Here is an 11,914-nt window from a genome sequence, read left to right as displayed (position 1 = left end):
AAGAAAAATAAAGGAAGTGAAAAATTGAGTATTCCTAGGGTAGCATTTGTTATCTTGGGGAATTCATATCACCATCCTGGGTCCAAATAGCACCTCAGAAAACAAAGCTGTTAGCCCTAAAAGCAGCAGCATCTCCATGGAACAGACGCACATTAACCAGGCTCATGAGACTGATATTTCAAATCAGATGCCAATTCATTAATTTATAAGGGGAAGCAGGGCTCTGAAGCAGACTAGATCTTCCTGTTCACTGATGAGTGCATTCTCTCCCTCTGGGCGGGTCTACATAGGGGATAGGGTGATTTTCAGCAGGTTGTTTGGTGATCAAAAAGCACGATTGAGGTGGCCGTGAATTGGGTGGTTTCAAAGAATGAGGCCTCCATCTTCCTTGTTCCTGGACCAGCATCTTTGTCCCCAGACAGCACGAGGATAGACACTTTGGTAATTGCCTTGACAACTCTTCCTGCTCTCTGCTTCATTGGTCATCTAGCCTCCTAACTGTCACCTTCTTTCTTTATTGCTTTCATGCCTTTATTCAGGAGGTGCCTGGGGGGCTCAGTGGGTTAAGTATCTGCCTCCAGCTCAGGTCATGATCTTGGGGTCCAGGGATCGAGCCCGTATCAGCCCCTTATTGGGCCACCTGCTCAGTGGGGAGTCTGCTTCTCCCTCTCCCTGTGCCCCACCCCTAACACTGCTTGCTCTCTCTTTCTCCGATAAATAAATAAAATAAAATTAAAAAAAAGAAAACTTTATTCAGGTTACAGTCTAGACCAGGCCTGACAATTATCCTGTCTCCATCAGGTAGGTGGGCACATCTCTACAACATCAGAGCCTTATGTCCAGTCAAACAGGCAACACATTTACAAAGCACCCATGATGTGCTAGGCTCTGCTCTAAGCCCTAGAGTTACAAGTGGCCAACAAGCCTGACATTTGTCTCTGCCCTCATTAAGCTTACAGTCTGGTAAGGAAGACAGACATTAAACAGTGTACAGCTTTTGGCTACTGTGAAGCCGGAAAGGTAAGGTTCTAGCCCAGCCGGGGTCATCGGATCTCACGGCCCTCCTCCCCTTCGACCTTTCCCCGAAGCCCCTCAATAAAATGGTTTGATTCCTCCCCCCACCCCCAAAAAAGTGTGCAAAGTGAAGGAGCAGCCCAACTCTCAGAGACAATTTCCTTTATCCTAGCTCTTGAGGTGGGGTCACCAAGAGGTGACCCCACATATCACCTATTACAATGAATCCTGGGGAAGGGCTGTTGAGTAAGGACTTTCATCTAGATAGAAAAAGAACACCCACCTTCCAAGCATAGAATCCCAACCTCCTGTGTCTTCTATATCCCAAACCCTTCCAATAAACTTATTTAATTTATTTATTTTTTAAAGATTTTATTTATTTATTTATTTGAGAGAGAGCAAAAGTGATCACAGAGAGAGAGGGATCACAGAGGGAGAGAGAGAAGCAGACTCGCCGCTGAACAGAGAGCCCGATATGGGGCTCGATCCCAGGACCCTGAGATCATGACCTGAGCCGAAGGCAGACGTTCAACCGACTTAGCTACCCAGGCGCCCCAAGTTATTCTATGCTTAAATTTGTCTAGGGTTGGTTTCTGTCATGTAGAACCAAGAATCCTGACTGGTACAGCAACCATCTCAGACATCTGTGGACCAGAGAGCAAGTTGCCAAAAGGCAGTTCCAAACCCTCTGCCTTAGGACTGCAACCAAACCTGGAACCTTTCTGATCTGCACCTTTATTCAGTACAAAGCAGGGCACATAGCCTGTCTCAATAAAATCTGTTTGGCTGAGTCACTAAGTCTACAAGTATCTGCCAGAAACTGTTCTAGGTACTGAGGTTACAAAGCTAGTAAGAACTAGTTGCTGCCTTCAAACATGTCCCCCATACATTTTAGACCCAATATTTTCAAAACTGAGGGTGCCTTCTTCCCTGCCTTTTCTCCCAACCCATACATCAACTCACACTTTGTGTATGTTCCAGCCACAATGAACTGCTTGCACTTCTTACTTCCCTCTGCTGGGATGTCAACAGTGAGTACTTTGGTGTTCTTAGACCACAGGAGTGGGAGGAAAAGAGACAGCAGGCAATTTGGCTGCTGATTGTAGACAGCGACCAGACCTTGAATGCCACATAGAACGTTCTAGATGTATTGGCTGCTAACCGAAATTATTTTACTTGGCCTAAATAGAATGACCGTATAGTTTCGCCTTTCTTTTCCCACTGAAGGCACAGAAGATGGATGACATTTCAAAGGGCTTATATGTCCATCATTTTGGCCATAGATGCAACTGCAAGCAATGGTCCCATTTTACAGATAAGCAAACAGAGGCTTTAAGTAACTTGGCTCCACAGCTAGCAAACAGCAAAGCAAAGGCTTGAATGAAGTTTCTTGACGCCAAATCCCCATTTTCTTTCCTCTAGTACTATAGGTCCTACAGAGATGTGTTGTGTGTGATGTGAGGGAAAGAAGATTCACCCCAGACCTAGATCCCGAGAAAAAAATTCTCCCCTAGTACCTTCCCTACTCTATCTTTTCAAAGAAATCTCACAATACCCCTGTAAGGTAAGTATTACCATCCCTTTATTTTATAGATGAAACTGAAGGTCAGAAACGTTAAGTTTCATGCTCCAAAGTCCGGAATCTTCATACCTCGCTTCTCTGAGGTCCAGATTTGGACCAACGCGGTAAAGAAACTGGCCAACAGGCGATAAAGAGGATACCCGGGACCAGCCCCACTTCAGGGCCGAGGGCCGCCAGGTGGCGCGGTGGAGGTGCGCCAGTCCCTCCACCTACACCCGGACCTCGGGGCAGAAGCACCTGAAATAAGCCCACCAAGCGGGCTCGAGGGGCGGAGCAGGGAGTAACCCTATTCCCTAGTCCAGAGTGGGCAAGGAGCGCGGCTTTAGTTTGCGTGCTGGGGACCGCCCAAGCCTAGCTGAAGAGTCACGCCTCCACTAGACGACCCTCAAACTGTGTCAGCTCGCTGCCTGCCCTGCAAGACCCAGCGTGCAATTCATGGGGGGGGGGGGCGATCCAGGGAATACAGTAGGGCTGGAGAGAGCCTCCAGGAGGGGTGGGGCGGAGACTCCACCGCCCCCACCTGTCGGCCGCTGGTCGGGGGCGGGGTCTGTCCCGTAGGGTCCGCCCCCGGCCCCAGAGCCCGGGGCGCGCGACGAGATATAAGGCAGCCGGAAACAATGCGCCTGCATCTCGCGCTCCCGCGCCGATCCCGGGAGCGTCCGGGCTGCCGTGCGCGAGCGAGGGCGGGGGCGCGCACGAGGGGGGGCGCGCTCACTGGCGCGCATGTGCCTGTGTGCGGGCTGCCGGGCTGCCCCGAGCCGGCGGGGAGCCGGTCCGCTCCAGGTGGCGGGCTGCCGGAGCGAGGTGAGGCTACGGGCGGCCGGGGGGCGGGCTGCAGGCCGCCTCCTGGGCACCACGCGCCCCCGCCCGTCCCGGCCGGACCCTGGGAGCTGCGCTCTGGGCGGCGCTGGCAAAGTTTGCTTTGAACTCGCTCCCCGCAGCCGAGTCCGCGCGCTGTGAGCCGCTTCCCTGGACACGACGACCCAGGGCTGGGCTTCCCGGGACGCGAGGGAAGGGCGCGGGCTGCCAGCCGGGAGGTTGGGGAGGGACGAGAGCCTGGCAGCCGGCTGTGCTGGGGGACCCGGGGACGCCTCCTTCCCCGGCCCGCACCCCATCAGCCAGTCCCCTTCCCTCCCGCAGGGAGCGGACATGGACTTCGACTCGTACCAGCACTATTTCTACGACTATGACTGCGGGGAAGATTTCTACCGCTCCACGGCGCCCAGTGAGGACATCTGGAAGAAATTCGAGCTGGTGCCGTCGCCCCCCACGTCGCCGCCCTGGGGCTCAGGTCCAGGCGCCGGGGACTCAGCCCCTGGAATTGGTCCCCCGGAGCCTTGGCCCGGAGGGGGCGCCGGGGAAGAGGCGGAATCCCGGGGCCATTCGAAAGCTTGGGGCAGGAACTACGCCTCCATCATCCGTCGCGACTGCATGTGGAGTGGTTTCTCCGCCCGGGAACGACTGGAGAGAGCGGTGAGCGACCGGCTCGCCGCCGGCGCACCCCGGGGGAACCCGCCCAAGGCGCCCGCCGCCCCAGACTGCGCTCCCAGCCTCGAAGCCGGCAACCCGGCTCCCGCTGCCCCCGGTCCGCTAGGCGAGCCCAAGACCCAGGCCTGCTCGGGGTCCGAGAGCCCAAGCGACTCGGGTAAGGACCAGCCCCGGGCCATCCAAGAGGGGGGCACCCCAAGGGTGGCCAAAACTCTGCCGCTGCCTGAGGTCTGGCATTGGGTCTTCGCAAGCCCTTCGGCCACCTCCCCCTTTCTCTGGCTGAAGCTGCCGGTGTAGCCCCCAGCGGTGTCTGTCTGGCACGTGGGTGTGTTAGTAAACAGTTTGAAGAAGTGGCGTGGGAGCCAGCGTCCTTTTGATGATGATTGGAGCCCCGGGGGACAAGGGAGACAGGGTGAGGCTTAGCGCTTAGAGAGGACAATACTAGGATTGGACTGTAGGGGATTTCTGTCCAACGGAGGCTGGAAGGGGTCCCTTAAGGGTCACTCCAGGCTTGAAGTTTTTTGTTGCTGCCACTTTCCCTGGGGAAACTCACACTCCCCTAGGGAGAGAGGAAGCTGAGGAACCTTTTGTGCAAAGCCACAGCCTTCACCCTTTAAAAAAAATCTAGTTTCCTCTCTGCTTTACTTTAAAATGCCAATAATGCTCTCCCCTGGGCCCCTCCCACCCTTTACCATTTGTGCCCTACACAATCACCCACCAGACAGGCAGCAGAGCAATGAACGCTCCCCATTAACAGATGGAAAAACTGAGGCTTAGAAAAAGGAAATCACTAGAACTGAGCCCCATCTTCTTTTGCCCAACCCTCCATTGCAACCAGGCACTTCCTTGATGTTTCCAGGGTCTTCTTGGTAGCTTATCCAGGAAGGGCTACCCCTTGCTTTGTTGCTTTGGCCTGAGTTGGAACGGTGCTCCTCTGGTTCCCTCATAATTTCACCTGTGGGCTTTGTGTAGCTGCTTCCTTGCATTCAACAAATGTTCGCTGGCCCCTGCTGGGTACCAAGCTCTGAGCTAGGTGCTGGGGTCTCGGATATGGAACTCCAGCCTCCTCCCCTCCCCTTGGATGCAAATTTAAACCTCACTAAGGGCAGACTTAGCATCCTGTGCCACCAAACTACGACATTCTTAGTCTAGCCTCTTCGACCTCTACCCATGAGAAAGACTGGAGAGGGTGCTTTTATAGAGTGCCAACTTAGTAGCATCAGGTAAAGCAGGACCTAGAAAACTCGCCATAGCTTTTAAAGAATAACTTTTGCATGACTGATTGAGAAGAAGCTGGGGAGTGGGTATGGAAGTTGTTACACACTTGAGGGGAAAAATAAGGATAACAAGAAATTAAAAGTCAATTTTTTTTTTTTTTTGGTCCACTGTGTTAAGGTCATTTTTAACCTGCTTGCTTTCAACACCAAGAGCTCGTGTTTGTTTAATGGCGGGAATGGGAGTTTTGAGATCAAGAAACCAATAAAGATGTATCTCTACAAAAGCCGATGGAGTGGGAGAGTGGAAAGAGCATTGTCTGGGGAGTTTGGGGAGCTTAGTTTGAGATCCAGAACATTACAGAGGTGGTATGTGGACTTGGCTGATACTGGATCTCAGTTTCTCCTTCTGCACACGAGAGGGTTGTACTTGATTGTCCAGCTGAGGCCATTTCCTGGTCTGGGTAGAGTTAGACCATCTCTGAAAAGAATGGTGTCTTACATTATTTCTTCCTTAGGCAGAACCTTACCAGCTATGAGGTTTAACACTGAAATATTAAAGGTTTGCGATGTGGGGAAGCCTCCTGAATCATTTTCTGACTTGCCCTTTAACCTGAACCTGTTTGCAAGCTCCTGGTTCAAAAAAAAGGGGGGGGGGGGGAGAGTGACTGACGGCAAGGCTCAGCCAATAAGGGCTAGGGGCTGGGTAAAATAGCATTCCAAACACAGCTTAGCCAGCCAATCACAGGCCTTGTGGCCAGGAGGGCTGAATGGTCAGGTTTTATTAATGGAGAAATAATGCGATTGTCCACACAATGGAAGCCTTCCCGACAAAGGGGCTCAAGCATCCTGATATTTAAAAGAGGCCGAGAACTGAGCTCTTCTGTTGTCAGGCTGAAATGCATTAAGGTGGCCTTCTATGTGGGGGCTGCAAAATGCGTGAAGCAGGAAGGCTTTCCCCTATTTTCACCTCTCCGTGGTTGGGTAGCCTGAGACCTTTGAGCCAGGGAATGACGGGGGCATTTCCAGGCGTCTCTAGGTCCCTGGTGTTTTGGCCCTTTTATTGGGATATTCTGTTGCTGTTCAGTTCCCTGTCCCCCCTGCACAGGTCGCTTGGAAATGGTCGCTTGTACCTTTGTGAAGTTCCAGCAGCTTTTGCCGACATGCGATTACAAATCCAACCCTCTTCTGGTCCAGGGAAGGGGGTGGGGCAGGCGACCTATAAATGATGGATGACTAGAAACCCATTGAAACCAGGAGCAAAATGCTCCTGAGGGAAACCCGCTCCCTCCCCTCTGTGGGTGAGGAGGGATGGGTTGTAGCCCTCCCTTCTCTGAATCTTCAGCTGAAAGGGATGGCAGAATAGAGAGGTGGGGGAATAATAGGATTTATAACTTGTGAAAAGTAACAATTCCCCAAGTGCAGACTGTGCTGGGCAAGAACAAAGGGCAGCTCTGCCCACAGACCCCTCATTTACAATTCTGATGGGGCAGGAAAGAGCCTGACTGGGGAAGATCTTTATAGCTAAACTTTGTCCCAGGCCGATAGCTCTTTCTCTCCATCCCCTCCGTGGGGGAGGGGAGCGCCTGGGCAGACTGGGGGCTGTTGGCTTGGGTCTGCCTTTTGTTCTTATCTAAGCCTTGCTGTGCAAAAGGAAATTGGAGAATATTTTCCTTCTTGCTTATTTCCCCTTCTTTCCTTCACGCTGCCCTTACCCCCTTACAAATGAACAGTCGTCTTTCTCCTCACTTCAGTCTGTTTATATCTAAAAGGGGAAAATGTCAGCTCCTTTCCCAAGCCCCCAGCGTAGGGTGTGTGTGTGTGTGTGTGTGTGTGTGTGTGTGTGTGTGTTTCTCATGGGGTGTGTTTCTTCTCTGGATCTCTCTTCCTGGACAGAGGGTGAAGAAATTGATGTCGTGACAGTGGAGAAGAGACAGTCCCTGGGTGTACGGAAGCCAGTCACCATCACAGTGCGGGCAGACCCTTTGGACCCCTGCATGAAACACTTCCACATCTCCATCCATCAGCAACAGCACAACTACGCTGCCCGTTTTCCTCCAGAAAGCTGTTCGCAAGGAGGGGCTCCAGAGAGAGGTCCCCACGAAGAGGCTCTGGAGAGGGATGCCCCAGAGGAAAAGGAAGAAGAGGCAGACGAGGAGATTGTGAGTCCCCCACCTGTAGAAAGCGAGGCTCCCCAGTCCTGCCACCCCAAACCTGTCAGTTCTGACACCGAGGACGTGACCAAGAGGAAGAACCACAACTTCCTGGAGCGCAAACGGCGGAATGACCTCCGTTCTAGGTTCTTGGCCCTGAGGGACCAGGTACCCACCCTGGCCAGCTGCTCCAAGGCCCCCAAAGTGGTGATCCTGAGCAAGGCCTTGGAGTACTTGCAAGCCCTCGTGGGGGCCGAGAAGAGGATGGCCACGGAGAAAAGGCAGCTCCGATGCCGGCAGCAGCAGCTGCAGAAGAGAATTGCGTACCTCAGTGGCTACTAGGTGACCAAAAAGCCTGACTGCTGTGCCTTACAGAGGCCTGAGTCTATTTTTTCACCTTCCTTCTCCCCCTTCGTAATTTGCACATCTTGGTTACAGTGGGACAGTCCAAACAGTACATTCCAGAATGCAGTGTGGCCGGTGCACACACTCTAAGGGCTTGCGTTCTCGGAAACCTTGAAACCCAGCTCTCCCTCTTCCCTGACTCACAGGAGCACTGGGTCTTCGGGCGCCTTTGGCTTCTCAGGCAGGCAGCGGACTGAGGAGACCCGGGGTCTGCCTAGCTCACTGGCTCGGAAGAAAAGCCTGACAGATGCTATGCAACAGGTGGTGGACGTTGTTGGGGGGCTCCCGCCTGCATGAAATCTCACACTCCGGCTGAGCTTGAGGCTGGGAAAGGATGCTCCCACTGGTGTCTCTGGGGTGACGCTAGGACAGCTGGGCCCGGACGCTCTCCCTGAGGCTCTTCTTTCCAGGAGACACACGAGCTGTCTTGGGTGAAGACAGGCTCACAGACTTGATCAACATGGACCATTACCTCACTGTCAGACACTTTACGGTAGCTGAGGAGTTGGAAACCTTTAATATATATATAAATATATATAATGATATTAGCCAACACCCCTCCTCCCACTCCAAATGCTGCGACCTTGAGAACATTTAAAGAGCTTGGCCTCTAGGTTCTTTGTCTCGAAGCGCTCTGGGCCCTTTCCTCTGAGGGAGAAAGCATTCTGTCCCCACAAGGGACTTTTTTGTTTCCTTCTGCCTGCACCCCTTTCCCACAGGTCAGAAATATTTCCACAAGACGCTGGGAAATGGGTCCTAGCCTGCGGCCTGGGGAAGGCTTGGAGTCCTGGCTGTGAAGGGGGTTATCTGCCCAGGTGTTTTCCGTCTTGGAATCTTTTTCTCAAGGCAGATGTCAGGCATCTCCGGAGGGAGAACTCTACCACTTCCTCTTTCCCACTTCCCTCTGCTCTCCATCCCTGACTGGTAAGTTTGAAGTTCTACTAGAACCATGCAAACTGTCCTAGTGCAACTCCAAGGAGCTTGATTGCTGGCCCTACAGCCACCCTGGGGCCCCTTGCCAGCCTGACATGAGTCAAATCTCTTTCCTAGCGTCTGGGCCTTACTGAAGTTCTTGCTGAGAGAGCTGCTGGGACTCATCCAGTGCTCCAGAAGGTGGACTAGTTTCCTGATGGGTTTTAAAGGAGCTTCCAGGAGCTCTGCTTAGCCGACCATGGATTTTGCCCCAGGTGAACTTGGTACCTCCGAGTGGATTCCAGGTGCAGCCTCCAGTCTAGAAAGGCATCCAACCCAACAGGTGTCCTGTGGGCAACCTCAGGAGCCCCTAAGCCTGGCCTGGAAGAAAGATCAACCCCTTCAGAACCCTGCCCAGGGCAGCAGGCGCCTACTGGCTGTGGTTTTGAAAGTGGGGGAGGGGAGGGTGGTAGAACACGCTCTGTGGCTCTGGAAACCCAGCTGCTACTTCGAAACTTATTATGCACAGTGGTCTGTTTCTGAGGTCACTTCCTGGGCTCAGAGAACCCCAGTGGAAGTTTGGGGAAAAAAAAACCTCTCTACCTTCTGGAGTATGGTTTTCGGGAGCCAACTGACTTCTGGAACTGTCTTTGGAGAACAGGTGGGATGTGGGTTACTGATGTATCACCCGAATAGCTTGTGTTTTATAAGCTGCTGTTGGGTATTAGGCTGGGAGCAGTGGTTTATTTGTTTTTTGGTTTTTTAATGCCGTATTTTTGTATGCCTTTTGCAAAGTGGTGTTCATTGTTTTTGTACAAGAAAAAAAAAACCTCTTGGGCAATTCTCCTGTTGCAAGAGTCTGATTTATTTTGAAAGGCAAGTTTACCTGAAATTTTGTATTTAGTTCTAATTATTGATTGTCTAATTTTAAAATGTTGCCTTCTGGGACTTCTGCTAATAAAAGATTTCTCAAACATGTCAGCGTGGGGACACCTTATGCCAACCAAGTCCCCCTGAGCCAAGGAAAACGATTTCAGGGTCACCGCCCGTCATGCAGAGGGTTGCATTTCTCTAACCATGTTGCTAACCAGGTCATTCCACTTTGGGTTCCTGAAATGCCATTTCAGACATGTCTAGACAATGTCAGTTCAGTACTTGGTGTACTTGGTGAACGTGAAATTCTCTTGTAAATTGCAAGGGGTGCTGAATTTGTACTTTAGAAGGTCTGAAATCCCAGTTCTGCTTCCTAACTTGTTCTGTGCCTTTTAGCTTTACCTCTGTCACCCTTAGTCTCCTTATCTGTAAAATGGGGATAAATTGGCAGATATTAATGAAGTAGTAGACTTTAAGCTTCTTCTTTCTTTCTTTCTTTCTTTCTTTCTTTCTTTCTTTCTTTCTTTCTTTCTTTCTTTCTATCTATCTATTTATTGGGGCAGGGAGGGGGACAGGGAGAGAGAAACCCAAGCAGACTCTGCACTGAGCACTGAGCCCGACACGGGGCTCGATCTCAGGGCCCTGAGATCATGTATGACCTGAGCCGAAACCAAGATGCAGATGCTTAACCCCCTGCACTGCCCAGGCGCCCCTAAGCCCCTTTCTAAAGTATAAAGCCTTATATTCTTAAGGGTGGTACCGTTATTACTTTGGTGATCTGATGACTTTGCAGGATGTCTTAAAAATTCTCTAAGATTTTGTGACGTAATGTGATATTTTTTTTCTTTCTCCCTCAATGAAAGAAAATGAAGGCTCCCCTTCCCTCCCATCATTCTCATAAACTTGCCATAAATGCAAGAAGGGAGAATTGAACAATCGCCATTCCTGATAGAACACTGCCTATGGCAACACACTGCTCCCTCTTACATATGACACCACAACCAACAACTTGCCCCGGCCAGGGAGGAGGGAGACTGAGGTTCTAAGAGTGAAAACAAAACTGCCCAAAGTTACTGGGATAGTAAGTAAATGAGTTGGGAATTGAAACCTGCTTTGCCTATCTCCACAGCCTGAGGTCTTAATCACTGTGTCACAGTTTGTTTTGTTAGCATGGGGTGTGTGGGGGAGGTAAACATGGAATTCCATCACTTAACTGCTTGTTGGAATCTCTCCTTGGGGCCATTGTGCCTGCCACTTATTGGGATGAAGTGGAGCCAATGTTCCATGACCAGTCACTGTGCCGCATTTGTGGGCTGGGTGGCTTAGTTTTGCCCCAGAGAGGCCCCTCCTGGGACTGGGAAAGGCCAACAGTTGCTGTTTGGAAAGGCCATGAGCATCATGGTGGAGGAAGGCCACTTTGCCTCACCCAATCCTTCCTTACAGCTCAGACCTGGTTGGTATTGCCTGCCTGCTCTCCCTCTCTCGCATGGAACCTGAGTAGAGTCAAAAAGCTACTCTAGATTCCTCGCATTTGCAAAGTGACCCTCATCACACTGTGTAATAATGCAACCTCTGCCACCGTACCGGAGCCCAGAGTGGATTCTTGCTCAAGGTCACAGAAGAAAATCAGAATCCCAAACCCAGTCTCCTGTCAGGTAAACTTTCCACTCCATCCTCATTGCCTCTAAATCACCAAACCTAGTTTGTAAGTAGCAGTTTGATAAAAACAGGCTTGCATTGTTGGGACTCTCTTCTTAAAACTCCAGTTCCCTCTTTCAGTTCTTTTTTTTATTTTTTACAGATTTTATTTATTTATTTGACAGAGAGAGACACAGCCAGTGAGAGAGGGAACACAAGCAGGGGGAGTGGGAGAGGAAGAAGTAGGCTCATAGCGGAGGAGCCTGATGCGGGGCTCGATCCCATAACGCCGGGATCACGCCCTGAGCCGGAGGCAGACACTCAACCGCGTGCCACCCAGGCGCCCCCCCTCTTTCAGTTCTAGTCACTCTGCTCCCAGTATACTCATCCTGCTTCTTTGATGCCACTTATCGAGAGAGTAATTTGTAGGACTCCTCTCCCTTTCCCAGTCTTGAAAGAATTCATGGGCCCTTGGTAAAATAGTAGTGACTCCTAGGTACGGGGACTGGTGTTAGTTGTTTTACATACCTTAATTCTCACAATAACCTAGAGAACAGGGTGGCATCAGCCCCATTTCACAGATGAGCAAACTGAAGCTCAGACACATTGAAATCATTTGTCCAAGCGCACACAGC

At 51.3% G+C, this 11,914-nt stretch overlaps 1 protein-coding gene across 1 annotated transcript; it reads left to right on the top strand.

Annotated features, from left to right (window-relative positions):
- Window positions 1–3,092: 3,092 nt before the first annotated feature.
- MYCL (MYCL proto-oncogene, bHLH transcription factor) lies at window positions 3,093–9,744 on the top strand. The gene is made up of 3 exons (XM_034650003.1): window positions 3,093–3,400; window positions 3,737–4,241; window positions 7,195–9,744. Exons 1-3 carry the CDS (start codon window positions 3,320–3,322, stop codon window positions 7,791–7,793), a joined length of 1,185 nt encoding a protein of 394 aa, XP_034505894.1. The 5' UTR covers window positions 3,093–3,319; the 3' UTR covers window positions 7,794–9,744.
- The last annotated feature ends 2,170 nt before the right edge of the window (window positions 9,745–11,914 follow it).

This window comes from Ailuropoda melanoleuca, chromosome 2 (genome assembly GCF_002007445.2).
Source record: "Ailuropoda melanoleuca isolate Jingjing chromosome 2, ASM200744v2, whole genome shotgun sequence".
NCBI classification, from domain to species: Eukaryota; Metazoa; Chordata; class Mammalia; order Carnivora; family Ursidae; genus Ailuropoda; species Ailuropoda melanoleuca.
This window is presented reverse-complemented; position numbering and strand designations above follow the sequence as displayed.